This window comes from Sceloporus occidentalis, unplaced genomic scaffold (assembly GCF_023333645.1).
Source record: "Sceloporus occidentalis isolate IW3139 unplaced genomic scaffold, rSceOcc1.0.p SCAF_1, whole genome shotgun sequence".
In the NCBI taxonomy this organism is placed as follows: Eukaryota; Metazoa; Chordata; class Lepidosauria; order Squamata; family Phrynosomatidae; genus Sceloporus; species Sceloporus occidentalis.
Genome location: NW_028316981.1, coordinates 56,674,673 through 56,697,649, shown reverse-complemented (window position 1 = coordinate 56,697,649; position 22,977 = coordinate 56,674,673). Strand labels below are relative to the sequence as shown.

General features: G+C 41.7%; 1 protein-coding gene across 1 annotated transcript in view; it reads left to right on the top strand.

The window, feature by feature from the left end:
- LOC149321439 (cadherin EGF LAG seven-pass G-type receptor 3-like) overlaps positions 1-22,977 on the top strand; it is a 107,047-nt gene that overhangs the window by 65,086 nt on the left and 18,984 nt on the right. The window contains exons 15-29 of the mRNA XM_089521649.1: positions 1-84; positions 1,520-1,621; positions 3,000-3,014; positions 7,358-7,452; positions 9,495-9,704; positions 10,895-11,078; positions 12,547-12,696; positions 13,255-13,435; positions 13,650-13,817; positions 14,632-14,758; positions 19,686-19,892; positions 20,287-20,461; positions 21,565-21,677; positions 22,130-22,209; positions 22,691-22,817. The exon at positions 1-84 is cut by the window's left edge and continues 100 nt beyond it. Of these exons, the coding sequence (XP_089377775.1) occupies positions 1-84; positions 1,520-1,621; positions 3,000-3,014; positions 7,358-7,452; positions 9,495-9,704; positions 10,895-11,078; positions 12,547-12,696; positions 13,255-13,435; positions 13,650-13,817; positions 14,632-14,758; positions 19,686-19,892; positions 20,287-20,461; positions 21,565-21,677; positions 22,130-22,209; positions 22,691-22,817 (2,018 nt within the window). The remainder of the gene's footprint in view (positions 85-1,519; positions 1,622-2,999; positions 3,015-7,357; positions 7,453-9,494; positions 9,705-10,894; positions 11,079-12,546; positions 12,697-13,254; positions 13,436-13,649; positions 13,818-14,631; positions 14,759-19,685; positions 19,893-20,286; positions 20,462-21,564; positions 21,678-22,129; positions 22,210-22,690; positions 22,818-22,977) is intronic.

The following is a 22,977-nucleotide window of genomic DNA, read 5'->3' as shown; positions in this document are numbered from 1 at the left end:
GCCACTGCAGACCAGGTGTGATTGGAAGACAGTGTAACAGCTGTGACAGCCCCTTTGCAGAGGTGACTTCCAGTGGCTGCCAAGGTGAGTACCAGCTGAGGGGGTCAGAAGAGCACTGGCAGCTCATGGCCTGATCAGGGAAACATCTCTCCCCTCTCCATTTAGAGATATAGAAACATAGAAACATAGAGTTGAAAGAGACCTCAAGGGCCACCCAGTCCAACCCCCTGCCATGCAGGAACACACAATCAAAGCACCCCAGGACAGATTGCCATCCAGCTTCTGTTTAAAAACCTCCAAAGAAGGAGACGTGGTGCCTTCTCTCTACCTGGGCTTTTCTTTACAGGTGTGTTTTTAAACTATTCTGGGGGATAGGGTCCTCTCTACTATCAAACTGAGATGCTTACTCTGTCAGCCTAGGCCTCATAGCCAGGCTTTCACTGGAACAAGAAACTGCACTTCTAATATTCTGAAGCAATGGATAACATTATATGTCAAAAGAAAGAATTATGGGAGATGGCAGCTTTTTGACACTTATTTAGAAGGAGTATATTTGAGTCAACTTAGAGACCAGGGTTCAAATCCCTACTTGGCCATGGAAACTCACTGAGTGGCCTTGGACAAGTCCCATTGTCTCATCCTTAGGAGAAGACAATGACAAACCTCTTCTGAAAAAATCTTGCCCAGAGAACCCCGATAGGGTTGCCTTAGGGTAATCAGAAATGACTTCAAGCCACACAGCAACAACAACCAAGAACATAGTTATGTCTCCTCTTACTATGCAATACCTATGGCACATAAGTATGGGCAAATGTAATAGCCTGGATTGAATTTCATTCAAGAGGCTAGTCCTGGTGGAAAATGGGAGCTTAATGTTAAACCCTAATACTTCTTGATGGTCATATCCTTGTTAATCTCTCTTATTAAATAGTAGATACAGTAATCAGCATTAAAATGCTCACAGTAAACACAGCATAGAATAAGTCTGTATTGAGTCATTACTCATTATCTGGTTTCAATAATCTAGTGTTCCTGTAGTTTTTCTTGTTCAGTGACATAATGATTATCTTGAAACCCCACCCGCATTAGTTAGCCATAGAATTTCCCTGTTTCTTCTATCCAACTAGTGTACTAATTCTGGCCCTAAATGTATGTAAATTCCATATCAATAATTCATTCATGCCCCGCACATGATTTTCAACTAAAATTAATGGATCCCTTCAGAAGTTCATATCTAAACATTTATTTTATTACTTGAATAATCTTCCTCTAATAAGTTAGGAGGTGGGTAGATAAAATTACTTGGCTTCATATCAAGTATCAGTTTACTGTAAATAATATGTTTTTTTAATCTCAGTGAAATATAATTTTATGCAGAGTTTTTCAAATCCATGTTGGTCAGTTCTGAGAGATCCTTTGCAGTCTTTGGAAGATCTCTCTGTCTCATCTTAGTTGGGAACAACAAGACCCCCCCCCCCTTAGACTTCAAGTGACTATGTTTTTGTGTTTGGTGTTACAGTACTCTATGATGCCTGTCCTAAGTCTCTCAAAGCTGGAGTGTGGTGGCCTCAAACCAAGTTTGGCTTACCAGCTGTAGTGCCTTGTCCCAAAGGTTCACTGGGTAAGTGTTTTCTACTGACAGGAACATGTGTTTGTGAACAATGTGTTAATACCTATACTCTTTGATTTCAGCATACTGAAAAAGCTGATATACCTCTTCTGCTAAGGCATTCCTTATCTTTATGGCTTATTCTTTTAGCCCTATCCTAGCTGATCACTTGGAGCCATTAGCAATATGATTTTCAGATATGTAGAACCGCCTTGAATGTCATCTAAGGAGAAAGGCAAGATGTAAATGTGATAGAGAAAGAAAGAAAGAAAGAAAGAAAGCTGATGAAGTAGAAACAAACATGTTCATTGTCCAGGCAAGGGAAGGATAGAGTGGTTATGACAAGTAAACGGGAATTGTGTTAGTGCAGCATCCAGGTTCAGAAATGGCTGGTTTGAAGTATGAACATCCAGATAGCCTAAGCCTTAGGGCATTGTTCTGTAGAAGTCCAGGCTTAATTAAAGCAAAAAGTATCAGACATTTTTTTACTGCCAGCTAAAGGTGATGGCTTGCTAAAGTAAGCATGGAGAAAGGGCAGCCTGTGGCTCCAAGTCCTTTTTTAATAGCCTTCTAGACATCCATAAGTTGTCACACCAAATAATTAAATAAATATTGGGGCATTTTTGCTGCAAAATATTCAGAAATGGCACAAAACTGCCCCCAAGTGGTTGTTTTTCTAGATTCACTTCTCACTACTAGCCCCTGCCCCAAAATGACTCTGAAAAAAGAGTTCCAAATAGGCCAAACGTGAAAGTGACATCACCTCACTTTCAGTATGCCAAAAAGACACTCATGTGGCCCACTGGTAAGGTATGGAATCAGAAACTTCCCAGCACCCCAATGCTGTTGCCACCACATGCTGTTCTAAACCTCGCTGTGTTCTTGATTGTATCACTGGGACCATGATGACATCTCAAACATCTCAAAATAGGATCAAATTTTTAAAAGAAAGTGTCTCATTCCAAATTGGTTCATTTTAAGCATGGATCTATTCCAAATCAAGCCCAAAGAAACGTATATGTCACTTTTTCTTAGCAATAAAATTTGGGTGCTGTTCTAAGGCTGGTCCTCTGATGGTTCAGTGGATTCCTGTGTGGTGCTGAATGACTCCTGCCATGGCATTTGGAAAGCTTGGCCTATTAGCCCACCATAACTGTAGCCATCCTACATCTCTATGTTTACCAGTAGGAAAAAATTACACTTAGCCTATATTGAATTCATAGATACTTGGGATCTAGTTCTAACTTAAAACTCTGTATTGGTACATCAAAACAGGAAGGTCTTGTGCAGTTTCTTTTCAGCAGAGATCCTTACTGCCCACCCCCCAGGATACATGCACAGAGCTTTTAATGTTGTCTTTTCTCTACATTTCTCTCTTCCTCCTACTCAGGTTTGCGAGGTGCAGGTAAGGCCTGTTGCTTTCCCTTCCCTCCCTCCTGCTTTCTCAGGGCTGCTCCATGTGGCTTATCCATTCCCTGCTTCTTGCCACCTCCAGATCCCACACTTTCCCCCAGATGTTGGAAGGTCTGCTGGTTCTATTAAAATGCCTTGCCTGAGTCTTGATTTCTTCCTTGTCAACCTGTCTGACCTTCAGCGTCTTTACCTTTTCACCAAAAACTAACCTGCAGAAATTACCCACTGTCACATACACCTGCTTATGCTTATGCTTGTTGCCTTCATACTCCTTTGTGGATTTGGTGTAACCTAATAGACTGGAGAATTTTTGTGCTCCAACCCAATGGATGTTGTATTTTGCATAGAACTTGGAATTAATGTGTTGCAAGTAAGAATATTACCTGCAACACATTGCTTTTGGGGGTAATGACAATACCAAATATGTTAATTTTAAAAAGTGACATCACAGCTGGTTAGCACTGTTACCTTTGGGGGCGGGGGTGTAATGAACAGCATTCTAAAATGTTGCCTTTGGAGGTCATTTGGGACCATTTTTGTATTTTTAATGTGTATTTTTTATAAATAACTTTAAAACAATATGCTTGTAACACATTGCTCTTCAGATAAGGGGCAATAAGTCATGTCAGTGAGTTACAATGAAAAACAATGAGCAAGGTGTATCAAATTACTTTTTAAAAATAACGAACCAAGCTCTGGTTTTGCATTGCTGTGGGATGTTCATTTTTTCCCTTCTCAAATCATGACCCTTGGTCAGAAATGTGATATTACAAGATACATTACTTGGTGAAGAAAGCTAGTGAGAACATGAAATGGGGCTAACTGCTGTCTGGTGTATTATTTCTTTTGCATTCAATTGGTTAAGGAAGTTAAAGCAGGGATTGTCTTTTAGTCACTGCATACGTTGTGATCAATACTGGCTTACCGGGCAAGTGCATTTAAATATTAGTGTTTGCAACTGTTTATCATTGCAGTCCCATATAACATTTTAACTTGTATGCTTAAACACTGTTCGTATACCTCTGAAAAAATAATGTATGAAGAAGCTCAGAGGGCCACTTTCTACCAATAAAGAAAAGAGTAGGCAGTTGAATCATGAGACAAGAAGTTTGGGTTGTACCAGTGATGGGACTTAATAAATTAAATGTGTAATACTAGCCCTGGCAGTATGTCACTCTTTTCTTTTCATATAGCAACAATAATGATCTACTATGCCTGGAATCATAAGGGATCACAGCTGTTATTACCTTGCTCATGTCTTTCCTGTTTAGGTCATTGCTGAACACATTTCTAGGCCTACTGGTGAGGATGTTGCAGGACATGTTAACCATAGTGCTGGTGCTGTTTGTGATATGGATAGTAGCTTTAAGGATACCTTAATGTTCCTGCTAGATAGCTATATAGCTTTTGTATAGACATTGATAGTGTAGACTGTTGGCTTTGGTGATCTTGGTGACCTTCAAATGCATGGCAATGATTGTTCCACCAATGGCAGAATCTTGAGCTATAGTGCTGCATCCTGTGGTTTATGTTAAGGACTTTATCACACCAGGCTCTTCTCTTACTAAAACCACATTGTTTTCAAAAGGACTATGCAATCAGGACTACTTTCTTCTTTATTGCTCCTTCTGTTCTATCTGGCATTGTAGCCTTCATTCACACTAATATCTTATCCCATGTAGCATTTGGCACTTCCTATCCTGTACCATCCAGTACTGCACAGTGTGTGCCTAGTTCGGCACGTACACACAGCCGCCCCTCCCCCCAAAGCAATATGGATTAAAATGAGTTTTATCTTTTAAAAAATTTTTTCCTGGGGTGGGGGGGGAGAGACTTCCTGGTTCAGGATAGATTAATCACTTAAATTAAAATGATTACTCTGCCAATGATTAATCTAGCAGATTACCACATGAGGTGCTAGTGATGGAATTGAAGTGGAATTACAACATACGATTCCTCTCCTTTTCACACATTGTTGACACTGATCCATCGCTGATTCATTGTCATACCATTATTATTGTGCAATTTTGCATTAATGACATTAACATGTCAGTAACTACCAATATCACTACATTCATGCACTTAAGCATGTGCGGATTTTAGTGCTACAGAGGTATTATTGTGAAGTCAATGTGGTACGGGTACGTGTCATGAATCCTTCACCCTGCTTCTGTTACATCAAGAATCTTCCAGTTTAGTAAAGAAAAGGCTGGTGAGGTGTTAATGTACTTATTTATGTATATTTCTGGTAATTATCATAGTCCAGATAATAGAGTTTGGGTTGCAATAAGTAGATTCCAAAATTAAAACAGCAGCATGGAACTCTAAAATCATGAATCATTGGAAATGAGTTGCCGAAAGACTCTCTTGATTACAGGTCTAGAATCCTAATTGGAAGAGACCCCAAGCGCCATCCAGTCTTACCCTCCCTTGTGCCATGCAGGAACTCTCAATCAAAGCATTCCTGACAGATGGCCATCCAGTCTCTGTTTAAAGACCTCCAAAGGAGACCCACACACACACACACACACTGAAGCAGTGTGTTCCACTGTTGAACAGCTCTCACAATCTCATCACTGTGAGATTTTGACAGAAAAATAAAAATTAGAAGTTAAAAAATACATGTGCATACCAGGAAGAAAAGAGAATGGAGACTGGCATCATGTGGATTGTGCGGAAAACAGAGACCAGAAACATTCATAACAAAACAAAGACTATCATGCTATTGATAGGTAATGCAGAAATAAATGCATTAATAGTGTTATTGTTACCATTATAATCACGTTAAAGGAATTGCATAATTACAGTGCAAAAGCACCGTCATACAGCAATTTCCCTAGTCTACTCAAGTCAAGAATTTCCTCTTCTCTGGTCACTGGCAAGCAAAGAGCAAGAAAGACCAAAAGCCTGCCCACTGACTACCCAAAATTGGGATTAAAGCAGAATTTATTTATTGCACAACAAATGCTAGCAGCACAGAAGGGGGGAGGGAGGTCATTCACAGAGCATGAATGAAAAGAAATGCCTGCCAAATGACCTCCCGAGATAACAACAAAAAAGAGGTGATTTCCTGTGATAAGTCCCAGCAAAAGATGCTATTAATCAGCTATTGCAATTTACTGCCTCTTGTGATAAAGTCCTATGTCTCTAGCCTTTAGGATTACTGTACACATATATGTCTACATATATGCTGAAGTTTACCTGGCACTGCCAGGATCATTACTGTTACCCCAAAAGGGAACTGTGGTGCTCCTGTTTTTCTTCACTTCCCACTTTAAACTATGATAAGAAGCCTCTCCCACTTTTCTGCCTCTTTTGTAACCTTAGGAATTTTAGCATCCATGACTTGGGCCCCTCCTGAGTATGTACAAAGAAATGGAAAGGGCTGACAAAGAGATACATTTGTCAATTAAATTTAAATTTCACAATGATTCTAGTTTCCAGTAACTGTGTGTTTGTCTTTCCTCCTGAACTTGAGTGACTGATATAATCTTTCAGAAAGACGTTGACGTGGATTTTAGCACCACTGTGCGCACAAGCCATAAAGGCTGGCCTGAGAGTGGAACCAGGGTATGATGTCTACATGATGCATGCCCCAACTCCACTTTCAGGCTGGCATGAAGCAGTGTGCCGCTCCACATGGCGAGTGGCATCACGGTGCTCCTCTGGTGCTGTGTCCACACGATGCAGTGCCAAAGGAGCACCTTAAAGCTGCAGCACCATGCTATCTTGCCCTTTCCAGGACCCAAAAAGGAGCCACTTTTTGCTGCTCCTTTTTGCACGCTGGAAAGACTAGTTTGGGGCTGCAACATGCAGTTGCCATGGCCCCAATCCGGAGCCTTTAAAGGCTGCTGCAGGCTACCCTTTAGGGGCGGTCTGCATAGTCCCATAGTTTCACATAACATGACATTTGCTGTTCTCTTATTATTCATTCACTCATGTAGCAACTATCATGCCATGTGACATGTTGGACACATTACAGAGAATCTCTGACTAATGAATTCCTTTCTACATGACTTTCCCAACTTGGAAATAATAATCATAGCACTTGAAGGAGCTTCCACAAAACTCTAATTAGTGGAGATGGAATCAGGATTGTTAGCATAGCAAATTGCTTGTAGCTGCTAATGACACAAAGGCTGTATGCAATCTCCTCTGAATCTATTCCCTCACTGGTGCTGGTCTTCAATGTCAGTAGTATTGCCAACAACACTTTGTTCAGTGCATCCGATTTGGCATGGTGCTGTCATCCTGGCAGCCTTCTCCTGGAGAGCAGCAATGGGGGAATGACCATTTTAGGCTCTTGATGTCTAACTTGACACTCTTCCTCATCAGGTGCAGCCATCCGACAGTGCAGTGAGGAAAGAGGCTGGCTGGAACCAGATCTGTTCAACTGCACTTCACCATCCTTCAAGGAGCTCTCAGCCTTGGTAAGCCTCTCTCTGTGTATCCAGGAGTGCTTTTTTGGGTGGCTGTTGTGGTGCTTCTCAAGTGTACCTGACAGCGCACTGTGAAAAGCTTACAATGATATGCTATATGTCTGCACATCTGGGCTTGATGGGCTTCATATGTGATGTACAGTCTGAACAGTGATTGATTTCAGTTCATTTCTTAAGTCTTCTATATTTGTGCCAAGCTACAATATTATGTATTATTGCTAAGCTTTCAACATGTCTCAAATTGATTTCTCTGTCAAGAAACCTGCAAGCAACTGCCATGTCATGCCTACACATTATGTGCATGCTTAGTTCATGAATACCAATGTCCAGAAGACTGCATATTGTGTGTGAGGAATCCAGTGTCCAGGAATCTCTTTTGGCCCAAATGACTGGAGAATACAACTGAGGATGACAATATCTTGCACCTGCACATTTTAGAGGGAAAATTGGGGAAGATTAATAGTGATGGTCAGTCTTATCACTGAAAAATCCAATGATAAGGGGCCCCAGCTTCTCCAAAGCATAGTTTGAAATCACTGTGCTAAAGCACCAATTTAGGAAGGTGGAAATCTCCCATATGTATGTGTGCTAGGATGTAGCATGTGCAAACAGCTCCTTTTACATATGCCCCAACTTCTAGTTAAGACCTGTGTAGACTTCAGGCCTATATCTTATGTTTTTTTCTAGATCTGTGAAATCAACCAAGTAGAGTCATGTACAGAATAGTGACTTAGGCAGATAGGATATGCTAAAAATGCAGCCTTAGCATTTGTGATCATTAACCAGCTTCATACTCACATTTCCTTTCTGTGAAACTGTAACTTCTGAAGCATCAGGTATGCCAGTGCTTGAGAACTTCTGACTAAAAATAACTAGCCTAAGTATTGGAAAGATTCCCAACAGGATTGTAACTGAATAAAGTCCAGTGCCCCATTTAGTCATATCAGTTTCACCAATGTTGTGTTACATGTTATTGGAAGAGACAGCTATCCAGAAATTAGGAAACCAGAGAGCATGGCCTCTTCCCCATTCCCTTCTGCAGGAAGGCTCCTCCTGCCTATACATCTTGTATATAAGTAAACTGACACACTGGATCAGTATTGCCCTAATCATAAGGGAGAAGCATCCCTTAAAGGTTTAATGCTAGCACTACTTGCATCATTTGTCAGCCCATCAAATTTGTTATTTTTATTATTTTATTTTTAAAATCTTTTTATTAAACATAAAAAAAAACATGTTTTATATGTGACTAAAACAAACATATATGAACTGTTGCAATATAATTAAGCTAGTAAGCTAAAACTAAACTAAATCAAAATATGTTCAAAATGAAAAGTACAGACTGAAGGGGGGAAACATCATGTGCCTTAAGTACAGCAAATTTATTAAGTGTTAGGAGGTCCATCTTATATTTGTATGGCTCTTTCAAATACCAATATTGAAAAAGAGAAAGGTGGTGGTGGAGGAAGATGTGATGTTAAATTCAGAAAATTATTAAAGGAGCATATAGATAAGGCAGGCTCTTGCAACAGTTTCAGAACTTTCATTTAAAATTGTTAGTTTCTACATGAAATCATTGTTTCATCCAATAATGATTTCAGGGGTGGAGAGTATCAAACCTCAGAACCATCTGTTGACCAGATGTTACTTTCCTCATGGGTAAACAAAATGCTGAGATATGATTTCCTGATTAAGAAAATAATTGCTAGCTCTTGGCCATTGACACAATGATTTTTCCCTGTTGGTAACAGTTTTGCTCTCCATTGTGTTCCAACAATGATTTATAGCAAAGTCCAGTATTCTAGTGGCCTGTATACTTAGCTACTTTCATCAGCAAATAGACAAGGCAGGTTCTTGAAATTGTTTCAGAACTTTCATTTAAAATTGTTGATTTCTATACAAGATTGTTGTTTCACCCAATAATCATTTTGCAGGTGGGGAGTTTCTCATTTCTCTCAATTTATTTGTGCCTCTTAAAATTTCCATTCTGGGAAGTGCTGCCTGATCATCATCCATGTTTTCTGTATTGGTAGCTGGAGGGTCTGGAAAGAAATGAGACAGAATTGAACACCATAGAAGCCAAGAAGCTGGCCCACCAGCTACGAGCAGTGACAGATGAGATGGAACGCTACTTTGGCAATGATGTTCACATCACCTATCGCTTGCTCTCCCACTTGATGGCATTTGAGAGCAGGCAGCATGGCTTTGGTCTGACAGCCACCCAGGACGCCCATTTCAATGAGGTGAGGCACTGTTTTTGACAGAGCATTCCATGAAAACGGATAAAGGGGGGGGGGGGTTAGGTTGCTGGAATGTGTATGTCCCTACCCTGCCATGTCAGATCTTCCCTCTTATCAATTTTTCTGGCTGGGTTGATTATTATTATTCCACCTCTCCCCATGGAACAAGGCAGTCCAATAACATGGAAAAATAAAATCCATTGGAAGTGAGCATAAAGTGATGCATATGGGGAATCACCTGTGTATGCCTACTGCAGTCAACACCATGAAAAAAACAACATCAGAACAATACAGGAAAGCCAGAGCCAGAGCAGCTGTGAGAGACAGCAGCCCAGCCTCTGTTTGGAGAGTTTTGCCCTCAACTTCACATGTGCTTTGATGGGTTCTGAGCTGACAACAATCAACTGAAAATGGAAACTCAGAAATGTAGGGAGAGGTCGACTGAAAACTTTGAACAAATGTGTAGTGAAAAGGGCAAATTCCATGTGGGAATCACTGGAAAATAAAAATAAAGAAAATAAAACTATCAATGTGGTTGGCCATAAAAAAAGTTATAAAACTGTATAAAGAAGGGAAACAGCAGATCTGTAATAAAGCAATAAATAATAAAGCAATAGGATAAAACCCAAAGTAAAATTAACAGAATTAAAAATCATTTGAGCAAGAGATCTAAAAGATTTCAAGTCTGAAAGCCTTGGAAAAGAAACAGGCTTCCAAAACTGCAGAAATAATCCATCTTGAGACTGCTTTTACTGCCCTAGCTCAGTGCTAGGGAATCCTGGGAATTGTAGTTTATTGTGGAACCAGAGCTGTCTGACAAAAAAGGCTGTCTCACAAAACTGCAGTTCCCAGAATTCCCCAGCATTGGGCCATGGCAGTTAAAGCCCTGGACCAGAATTTCAGAAACCATTAAAAAAAAAAACCACAAGATTTCCAGCTTCTTTTTATTGCCAGTTTATAAAAGACAGGAAGATATGTGATGGAGCCACCATAGTGAGGCAAATAAATTTTAGCCAGTGCCTGGTTGGGAAACTGCATGCGAATCCCATTATTATGGGGAAAAGATATAAATGTAATATATAAGATACCAAATGGTATCCACAGCTTTCCAAAGGCGTTTGGTATTGATTTAAAAGGATGGAGGATTTTATATAGCTTCAAGTCTTCTGAAGTTCTACCTCTTACTTCTGTAGAACTTGTTGCGAGCTGGTAGCTCAGTGCTGACCTTAGAGAACCATGAGCACTGGGACACATTGCTGCAGAACAGTCATGGCAGTGCAGGTCTGATGGAGCAGCTGAGAGAGTATACAAGCACCCTGGCTAGCAACATGAAACTCACCTACCTCAATCCAGTTGGTGTGGTGACCCCCAATATTGGTAAGTATAAACATTGTTTGGGTTGGTAGTTTTGGTGAATAGCTCTGAAGTGTTAACTGATCTAGCACCCCAAAGGTCTGCATGAGATTGTCTTGCTTCTGTACCAGTTGTCTTGCTTCTGTACCAGCCAAAGATAGGACATTGCATGAGCTTGGTCTATAGGTCAAAATTGGTTGCAGAGCTAGAGAACCTGTGGCCCTGGTTGCAGAGCTAGAGAACTGTGGCATTTTACAAGTTAATGAACTACTACTCCCATGATCTCTCACCATAGGTTAGGCTGTCTGGGACTAATGGGATTTCAGTTCCCATTAGTCCCAGACAGCTTAACCTATGGTGAGAGATCATGGGAGTAGTAGTTCATTAACTTGTAAAATGCCACAGTTTCATCAGTCCTGGTAATTTGAATGGTAGAGCTAGAGATTGAAGATCAAGGTTTTTCGAGTCTGTGTATGAGTCTTCTGCTGTCCTTCCTTGCTTTATCAACAGCAGGCTTATGAAGGTCGCAGACAGTCTTGTAATGTTAGTGGGACTGGGGATGGGGAGAGCATTTCTGGAAGCTGGGGTGGGGGTTAGAGGCAATATCCAATGTCTAGCATATACTCTGGAATTCAAACATATAGTAAGATAAATGATGGCTTTGAGAGGAGGTTGCTATGTCACGTGCTTGTTCACATACGGTGATGGCTCCAGTTAGCTGAGATTAGCTGAGGATCCAGTTAATGTGGTACCTTATTGTTTGTGACCACTCTGTGGATGCAGACAGTGTGCCAGTGTGCAAAATGATCCATGATTGCATAGTACCAGAGTCTGGTGCCCAGTCTGAATTACTCATCCAGTGAAGCTGGTGCACAATTGCTGCATGCTTATTGCTTGCATGCAGCATTTGCTCTTTGAACTTTATACCCCCACTTACAGTTCAGTGCCAAAACTGTGGGGGGAAGGAGCAGCTGTACCAATCTGTTGCTGCAAAAACTTTAGGATCCAGATTAGATCCATGGACTGATATGGATCATCTGCACAGTAGATTAAGCTATATATTCATCATGACCCACATGATACCACTCTGACCATCCTCAGCATTGTATGCAAATTGGGGACTACTTCCCATGTTATTTTTTTAAAAGATACACACTTGCCTAATGCATGCAATAATAAGATATATGTGTTTTCTATGCTTGTGCAGGAATCTTGAAATGAGCCACAGGATACCTGTTGTCACTTAAAAATAGATCCACACATTTTTTTTCTTATGCACATTTACACTGTTGGAAAGGAGTGTGCAAAGTGGCCCTGAAAGCATGAAACATTCTTCACAGAAAAAGATAAGCCAATGTGTGTGTTTGTGGTCAGACACTGGAACCATTTTGCTGGCCCCAGGGCACTCTGTATTGGCACTGAAAAACCAACTCTCAAACCTCAAACCTATTGTCTTTCAAATCTATTCTCTCTTTCCCTTTTCTCCACAAAGTGCTCAGTATTGACCATATGGAGAACCACACCCACTTTAGGAGGCGCTACCCTCGCTATCACAGCACGCTCTTCCGTGGCCAGTCTATGTGGGACCCACACACCCATGTAGTGCTCCCCCTCTCAGTCCTTACACCCCACAAAATAGAAGGTAAGTGGCTCTTCTGAGCATTCCAGGTCAATATGAAAAGAACCAGTAGTCATTTGCTCATTGGCAGCATGCTTGGTTTAGCTTCTACATTGTAGCCCTAACTGTTTATTGTTCTATGAAGAAAGGGCACAGCTGAGATGAATGTCTCATTGCAGAAATTCCAGCCTGGATCTTCTGTTTCTTTTTCTCAGGGAAACGCCTCTTAATTCACTCCAAAAGTTTTGGAGGTTTTGTGAGAAAATAAGCCTTTTGCCTTGCTCAAGAAAGGGACTGGGAAAACTTATGTTTTCTGACTGGGAGGAACTCTTCCTCAACACTGGAGGATCCACTCCATAACACAGTTGTTCAACTCTTGGACTTTGAGGGAAAGAAGAGTAACTACAAAAGAACTGAATATGACCTTTTGGGCTCACTGGGTCTAGCTGATGTCAGACTGTAAGACCTTTGGGAAACAATATAGTGACAGTGCTGAATATCTCTGTATTCCTTATCCTACCTAAACATGGGGCAAATCAACAGTGCTGTTGTTTTCTTACTGTTTTGTTTTCTGAATTCCAGCACCAACCATGGCAGCTTCTGTACCAGCAAACAGTGAAACCAATGATACTGTAAAAAGTTCCCCTCCAAAGCACTCCCTTCCAGAACCTGAGCCTGCTGTAACCATCCTCATCCTCATCATTTACCGCACCCTTGGAGGACTACTGCCTGCTCGTTACCAGGTGGATCGACGCAATCTGAGGTACCACCAATTGCTCATTTGTTTCCACAATTTGCCAAGCATGCAAGCCCAGCTGAGTCCTCTAGAGATGCTTGCTATTTAGAATGGATAAAAAACATCTTGTTTAGTGGTCATCGACAAGAGATCATGCTCTGTTGCTGATTTGTCACTTGAAACATTCTGAAATTGTGTTGCCATGTGGCACTGAATAAGAAGGTTTCTTTGCTCTTTGCAGGCTGCCCAAAAATCCTGTTATGAATTCCCCCATAGTGAGTGTGTCAGTGTTCAGCAACCATACTTTTCTCCAGAGCACTTTGGAGATGCCATTAGTGCTAGAATTCCGCCTGCTTGAGACAGCCAACCGCAGCAAGCCCCTCTGTGTTCAGTGGAATCGTTCTAGCCAGTAAGTTACTATCCTGCCTGCACTGTGACTTGATTGCCTTCTCCCCAAAGGCCACAAAGCATCTGTGGAGTTCCGATGTTGATATTCAACACAACTTTTCAATCAGTTCACTTCAGGCATATTTCTAATGGGAGAAAGCTTACATATTCAGCCATTAGTCATACATCAGTATATAATGTAAACAAGTGTAAATTGGTGCTCAGTTTTTGTCACACCTAGGATAATGATTCTTGTTTTTATTTATAAAAATAAAAATATTTATTTTTAGCTTTACAGCCCCAAAAGGCTCTCAGTAGTGTATACGAATATTATCACAACAAAATCATATTAATATGTAACATCCAGAACAAATATAATATGGTGTTTATATATTGCTAGACTATTCTGTCTATGGTCTCCTGTAGAGCATCTTTGAAGCCCGCCTGATTTCTGACAACTGAATTCTTAAAGTTCATTCATCTGCACTACTTTAGGTACAATTTTGAGGCCTAAATTCAAGTGTTGGTCTCAACTAATGTAGGTCCATTCTGTCATTAGGAACTTAGTAAGTCAACAGGGTCCATTGAGGCAGTGGAACTAACAGTTGGATTTAGACCTATGTAATTATCTTCTGAAACTTCAAAAGAGGTACTTAACTTATCCCATGGAAAACAAGGCTGGCAGAAACAAGATTATCTAGCATATTTCCTTGATTCAGTAGAGCCCTGAGCCTTCATGCCCCCCCCCCCCCGCCAATTGCCTGCCTCTAAGAAAAAATGGTCTTTAAAACTCTTTTCCATAGAGGCTTTTTTTCTGGATTTCTTTTTGACTGCAGGCTTGAACCCCCAGGCTTCTGGACAGCACGGGATTGTGATCTTGTGTACCGAAACACCACACATGTCCGCTGCCACTGCTCCCAGTTTGGCACTTTTGGGGTCCTGATGGACAGCTCCCACCGAGAGGTAATGCTATTTAGCAAGAAGGGCACAAGAAGGAGCAAGAGAGAGAACTGTTTTAATATTATTGTGTGCAGGAGGAAAAGACTTCTGTTGAATGGGAACAGAAAAGCCTCAGATGAACAGCAAGGACCAAATTACATGTGACAGAGATGCTTTTGTTTATTATTAGTGTGCCTACCTTGTGCATGAATAAGCAGTCAGTCAAATGGAGGTGATTCTGATTTTTATAACAAAAAAGAGCAAGGTTGAACTCTGTGTTTTCTCCATCTTATTTTACCATACTCCATTTGGAAGTCGTCGTTCCCCCCCCCCCCCCCCATACTTCTAGTATTGAAATCAGGCTGGGAGAAAAAATGTTTACAGTGATATAGTTCAGTGGGTGATAGGCAGAGTTCAGCTCCCCTTACTCAGACACAGTTTTGCTGTAAAATTAAAGGTCTCTCCCAGCTCCACTATATATGTCAGTGGGATTGACAACAAACAATAAAGATGGCAACCCGTTCGCAACTAGTTTGGCTCTGCCAATTAGCAAAAGCAGCATGGCACATAATTGACAAGACCAGAGACAGATGGCCATTTGAAAAGTGCAGAAGTTTCAGTTCATCATCTATTCAGAAATGCTGAGCAAGCAAAACTGTTACAGGAGTTTGATGAGAAAAGCCCTAGGTACTTCTCCCTTACAGCTTTGTGTTGGAAGAAGAGGATTCTAAGTATGCTCACTGAAAACTGTTCAGCTTACCAAAGTAATTCCAGCTACTCTCCTCTTTTAAAACGTTTCTCTTGTTTTCTGCCTTTATGCGGCTTTAGTTTTGGTTTAATCGATTCTATTTATATACATCTTATTTTTATGTGGGAGCAAGACAGACATGTAATTTAAAAAACATGGCTGCATCTTTCACATCTAGTCTAACCCTTAGCAGTATTTGCAGTGCAGTGTTTTGTCTGCAGTCTAGGATGTAGACATTTTTCATCATTGTTTCCACATACGGTGACAGCACAGACTGTTAAAAGGACCCTATTATATACTGACAGCCACCTCAGAGGCCTGTTGCCAGGCAGAAAGGCAAAATATAAATATTTTAATTAACAATGATAGGTTTACTTTAGGGTTGCCATAAGTTAGAAATGATGGGAAGGCACCCAGCAAGTTAAGCAAGATGAACTCAAACTCCTAGTACAACAAAGCAAATATGATATAATAGGCATCATTGAAACCTAGTGGGATGAGTCTCATAATTGGAATGTGGAAATAGAAGACTATAACCTTTTTAAGAGAAATAGGTCAAACAGGAAAGGAGGAAGAATAGCACTATATGTCAGAGATATTTACACCAGTGAAGAGATCCAGGACATCAATCATGGAAGCCAGGTGGAGAGCATCTGGATAAAAATTAAAGGGGAGGGAAACAACAAGGATGTTATGGTGGGAGTTTACAACAGACCCCCAAGTCAGACTGAGGAATTGGATGATATCTTTCTAGAACAGATGACCACACAGTCAGAAAAGAGAGATGTAGTAGTGATGGGCATGTGTACTCACCTCCCCCCCCCTCCTTTCCTCTGCCAGTATTAGATGGGCATGAGGATGTAATGTTTTTTAATATGTCTAGGTTTTATTATGATATGGTTTTTGTATATTGTAACTGTATATTGTACTGTTGGAGTTTGTTGTATTGTTAACCTTGTTGTGCACCGCCCTGATTTGTAGAAGGGCGGTATATAAATAAAACTTTTATTATTTATTATTATTATGGGCGACTTCAACTACCCTGATATTTGCTGGAAGTCAAACTCAGCCAAAACTATAAGGTTTGGTAAATTCCTCACTTGCCTCGAAGACAATTTCATGGTCCAAAAGGTGGAAGAGGCAACAAGGGGGTCAGCTATTTTAGATCTGATCTTAACCAACAAGGATGACTTGGTTAATGGGGTGCAAGTGGTGGGATCATTAGGTGGAAGTGACCATGTGTCTCCTGGAGTTTGTTATACAGTGGAAAGGAGAAGCTAAGCATAGTCAGACACGCATCCTAGATTTTAGGAGAGCGGATTTCAGTAAACTTAGAGAAGTATTGAGGGCGATCACGTGGTCAGAAATACTAAAAGGGAAGGGAGTTCAGGATGGATGGGAGTTCCTCAAAAGGGAGATACTGAAGGTACAATTTCAAACAGTTCCAGTAAGAAAGAAAAACGGGAGGTGTCTCAAGAAACCAGGATGGATGACTAAGGAACTTTCAACCGAGCTAAGTTTGAAACGGAACATGTATAAGAAATGGAAAAAGGGGGAGATCACGAAAAAGGAATTCAAAGAAATAGCAGGCATGTGTAGGGGTAAAGTCAGAAAAGCTAAAGCGCAGAATGAACTCAGACTTGCTAGAGAGGTTAAGAACAACAAAAAGGGCTTTTTTGGATATGTCCTCAGCAAAAGGAAGAAGGAGGAAATGGTAGGGTCATTGAGTGGAAAAGATGGCAAAATCCTAACAGGGGACAGAGAAAAGGCAGAATTACTCAACACCTTCTTTGCCTCAGTCTTCTCAGAAAAGGAAAAGGGTGCTCAACCTGAGGATAATGGAGCAGAGGACAGAAAAGAGGAATTTCAGCACAGAATAAGTAAAGAGATAGTAGAGGAATACCTTGTTAATCTAAATGAATTACAGGCCTGTTACAGACGGGCCTTTAAGTACGGACTCAGTCCGTACTAGGGTTAAAAAGAGGCGTAACTTCCGGACGCCCCTAACCCTAGTACAGACTGAGTCCGTACAAAATGGTGGCTCCCCTTCCACATGGGGGCTGCCATGACGACGTCACGACCGCACCGCCTCTATAGGGGTGGCGTGGACGTGACGTCGTCGCTCCGAGCCAGGGCGCTTAGTGCGCCCTTTCCACGGAGCAAGAAGGAGCTTCGTTTTGGAGCTACTTCCTGATTTGTGTCGCTGGGCGCAGCCTTTAGATGGCTGCGCCCAGCGATGCAAGGAAGAAAGGGTCCTAGGAAGAAAGGGACCCTTTCTCCTCCTCCACGCCGCCGCGGGGTGTCCTTGGGGCTTGAAGCCCCAAGGACACCCCTTTCCAGGCTGTGGGGAAGCGGCCTTTTGCCGCTTCCCCGCAGCCTGGAAAGCGGCGGATCAGGGCCTCGGAGGCTGCCGATCTGGCAGCTGAGGCCCCGATACACCGGGGAAAGCAGCGCCTACAGGCCACCTCAAAGGGGCCGTCTGTAACGCGCCTAAATCTCCAGGACCAGATGAACTACATCCAAGGGTACTAAAAGAACTGACAAATGTAATATCAGAGCCATTGGCAATCATATTTGAAAACTCCTGGAAAATAGGAGAAATCCCAGCAGACTGGAGGAGGGCAAACATTGTTCCCATCTTCAAAAGGGGGAAAAAAGAGGATCCCAACAATTATCGTCCAGTTAGTCTGACATCAATACCAGGAAATATTTTAGAGTAGATCATTAAACAGAGGGTTTGTGAACATCTAGAAGGTAATGCCATAATCAAAAAAAGTCAACATGGATTTCAGAGAAACAAGTCATGCCAGACAAATCTAATCTCTTTCTTTGATAAAATTACCAGCTTGGTAGATGAAGGGAATGCTGTGGATATAGTATATCTTGATTTCAGTAAGGCCTTTGACAAGGTTTCCCATGACATTCTTGCAAACAAGCTTGTAAAAGGTGGGCTAGACAAGGTAACTGTTACATGGATTTGTAACTGGTTGACCGGCCGAATCCAAAGGGTGCTCAAGAATGTCTCCTTTTCATCCTGGAGAGAAGTGACCAGTGGGGTCCCACAGGGCTCTGTCCTGGGGCCAGTGTTATTCAACATCTTTATCAATGACCTGGATGACAGATTTGGGAGCATACTTATCAAATTTGCAGATGACACCAAATTAGGAGGAATAGCTAATACCCCAGAGGACAGGATCAACATTCAAAATGGCCTGAATAGACTAGAAAGCTGGGCCAAAGCTTACAAAATGAAATTCAACACGGAGAAATGTACGGTACTGCACTTAGGGTGGAAAAATAAAATGCACAGATATAGGATGGGGGACACCTGGCTGAATGAAACTACGTGTGAAAGGGATCTTGGAGTCCAAGTAGACCACAAGTTGCACATGAGTGAACAGTGCGATGCGGCAGCTAAAAAGGCCAATGCAATTTTAGGCTGCATCAATAAAAGTATAGTGTCTAGATCAAGAGAAGTAATAGTGCCACTGTATTCTGCTTTGGTCAGGCCCCACCTGGAATACTGCATCCAGTTCTGGGCACCACAATTTAAAAAGGATGTTGAGAAACTGGAGCGTGTCCAAAGGAGAGCGACTAAAATGGTGAAGGGTCTGGAAGCCATGCCCTATGAGGAACGACTAAGGGAGCTGGGGATGTTTAGCCTGGAGAAGAGAAGGTTAAGAAGTGATATGATAGCCCTGTTTAAATGTTTGAAAGGATGTCATATTGAGGAGGGAGCAAGCTTGTTTTCTGCTGCTCCAGAGAACAGGACCCGGAACAATGGATGCAAGTTACAGGAAAAGAGATTCCACCTCAACATTAGGAAGAACTTCCTGACAGTAAGGGCTGTTCGACAGTGGAACACACTCCCTCGGAGTGTAGTGGAGTCTCCTTCCTTGGAGGTCTTTAAGCAGAGGCTAGATGGCCATCTATTGGGGATGCTTTGACTGGATTTCCTGCATGGCGGGGTTGGACTGGATGGCCCCTGTGGTCTCTTCAAACACTATGATTCTATGATTCTATGAACAACAGCAACAAATATTGGTTTATTTTTTTATTATGCCTCAATTGTTTTGTGTTGGTGCTTTTTTATTTCGTACGTCAGCTTGAAGTCCTTTTTGATGTAGAAGTGGGCTAAAAATATTAGCATAATGCATACTTCATTTTTTGACGTTTCCTTTTGTCTTTGGTTTCTCCCTGTAGCAGCTGGAAGGTGACCTGGAGACCTTGGCCATTGTCACCTATTCCTTGGTGTCCTTTTCCCTTCTGTGCTTACTGCTGACATTCTCCTTCCTGATCTGCCTGAAAGGTCTCAAGTCCAACACTCGAGGCATTCACTGCAACATCTCTGTCACTCTCTTCTTCTCTGAGCTGCTCTTCCTCGTGGGTATCAGTCGTACTGAAAATCAGGTGAGAAGAGGAAGGGCAATGTTAAAGTTTTGAAAACAGCAAGGGATGTTAACACCTGCGGGAAATAAACTGCCAGGAATTTATGAGCTAGGGCATTTTAAAAATGGAGTATTCGACTTGCAAAACAAATGGAGAATGAGAGGATTGTAGGCTAACTAAGTGTAGAGTTCACATCCTTTGAAATTCTCACACATGCCTGTCAACATCTAGTGCTGAAGCATAGGTTAGAGAGGAGATGTGCTATTGTGTTCTCTATTTCCCCAAATTAAATAGAAATCTTAAGGGGAATCGTTGAAAATATTAGTTCCAGGTAAGACAATAATGAATTGGTTAGACATGCTATTTTAGAGGATTCCCTTGACTGTTATGTTGATTTTTCCTCTTTTTCCTCCAGTTCTTTTGCACTGTGATTGCCATCTTGCTGCACTATTTCTTCCTCTCAACTTTTGCTTGGCTCTTTGTGCAAGGCCTACATATTTACCGCATGCAGACTGAAGCTCGCAACATCAACTATGGGGCTATGAGGTTCTATTATGCCATTGGTTGGGGGGTCCCTGCCATTATTACAGGTAAATGAAAGGGTATTTAGCCAATGAATACCAGGTGTTGCAAGCTGTATTTCAGATGCAGGAGCTGGAAAACCCATGTCTGAACATTCCTTGCCTAAGAAAACCCTATAAAATTCATGGGGTCACCATCAGTCAACAGGAAATCTGAGGCATTTAGGAAGACCGGATTTGCCTTCTCTATAGCAGGAAACATTACCTGTCAACTGACATGTCAGCTTGCATAATTAGGAACAAAGGTATAAAGTATGCTTTCACCAACCTGCTGTTCATCCAGATCTGCAGAAGTACAGTTTACTTCATTCCTATCAGCCGTGCTTACTGGTATGCCATATTGGAGAAAGTTGCTACAGAGGCATTGGTCTACCAAATTATGTTTGCTCATTGTCAGTCTAACATGCTACTAAACGTGCTTGATTGTCACAACAAGCCATGGTATATTTTACCAAAATTAGGCTTTGTTGTAATGTGTAAATCAACCTCTGCTACCGTAACAAGCCACGGTTTATCAACCAGCCACAAACCATAGTCTGAATGCATGATGTGCTGCTGCCTTCTGAACTCAGGCTCATTTAACCCATGCCTTGTTTTGACATCTGAACTTGCACCAAGGGCTTGTCTATGGCTTGTTTCCTCAGTTCCCCACCCTGAAACAAGATCTGACAAAAAGGATACTGGAAAAACAAACCAGAAATAGAGAAAACAGAGCATGATTTGTTTGATCAACTACTATATGTTTTGCAGCTCAATCAATAAAAAAAGTGCATGTGCTCAGTTTGTTGTTTTTGGAATAACAGGCTAACACACCTACACCTCTGAAAGATACTTTGGAGAATCCAGTTTTGTGACACCTTTGGGGTGCTAGTCAGGAGTACTACCACTGACCATCTGTATAATTGCAGGCCCCTATGAGTATCATCTCCAAAACAAGGTTTCTAGAAAGTTCTGCTTGAAGCTTTTGCTACTCACACTAGAGACAAGGAAATAAACAGGGGGGAAAAAGCAAGGAGCAGATTTGCATTGAACCAGCAGAGATACAGAAAGTATATTGCGGAGGGATGTGGAAAACTCATTGTACAACTGACCTTCTCCTTCATTTTGGCCAGGGTTATCAGTTGGCTTGGATCCAGAGGGTTATGGGAACCCAGATTTCTGCTGGATTTCCATCCATGATAAACTGATTTGGAGTTTTGCAGGGCCTATTGTTGTTGTCATTGTGGTAAGCTCTTCTCATATTTATTCAGTCTTTGCACCAGGATTCTATATCCTTTTTCATTGCTCAGTGTACTTGGTCCCTGTTCTGCTTTTCCTCTGCTTCCTTTTCCTGTCATAAAAGTTTAGAGTTTGACAACTTGTTTCCTTCCTATCAGAACCTAACCCAACTCCCATTGGCCTACTTCCTCCTTTTCCTGTACCTATTCTCTTCTATCTCTGGAGATCTGTGAATCTTAACAGGATGTGAACATTTGGCCTTTATGACATCATTGTTTGTGGTCTTTTCTGTTAGACTTTGCTGTGTGTCTGAATAGGAGTTAGGAAGACGGAGATCTGACCATGTTAGTTATACAGTCTTACCCCTATATAGCAGCTTTCACTGGGGAGATTGTGGGGAGGGCAGAACTGAGAGGGGGACTGTCTTACTCTGTCCCTAACTAGCCTGTCTGTTTCCAGATGAATGGAGTGATGTTTCTGCTGGTGGCAAAGATGCTGTGCTTACCAGGTCAGAAGGAAGCCAAGAAGAAATCTGTTCTGTGAGTATTTACTAGTTACAATGATCTGCTCAGCTCAAAACTTTCTTTGTTCTTTTGGCAAGGATCTGAGCATCACTTCTTGCTCTCCATAAACGCCTTTACATTTTCCTCACAATTCCGATTGTTAAAAACAACCCCACCATGTTTTCTGTCCTTTTTGGCCTTCCAAATGTCATTTGGATTGTCTCCCTCCACAGCTGATGTTTGCTCAAGGCAAGAACCCTAGGGTTTTGCCAATCCTAAGCTAGTATTGTTTTGTACTCCTTGGGTTATGACAAGAAAATCTCCTCTTCATTACTTTGTGCACTGGCACAGTAGAGTTGGACTATAGGAGCCTATTCCTAGTGGGTACACCTGGATTGTAGATGGTGGAGAGTGGGCTAAGGTAGTAGTGTCTCTTGAGCTGATGTGCAAATGACCATAGATTCTAACCTCTGTATCTGTCCTTCTCGGTGGCTCTTTCTTCCCTGTCTCTCTCCAGCATGACACTGCGAAGCTCCTTCGTTCTGCTTCTAGTTATTAGTACTGCTTGGCTCTTTGGCCTCTTGGCTGTCAACAACAGTGTCCTGGCTTTCCACTACCTCTACACTATCCTCTGCAGCCTTCAGGTAACACCACTCTATACTATCATGAAGATAGTTAGGCAGAGAGGAGGATGACCTGCTTCTGGCAGGAACTACCCTGCAGCAATACCAAATCCTTGACTGTTCCTCTCATGAGTCATGCACTTTGGGTACTGCTATTTGAGAAACATCAGACTGTGCTCAT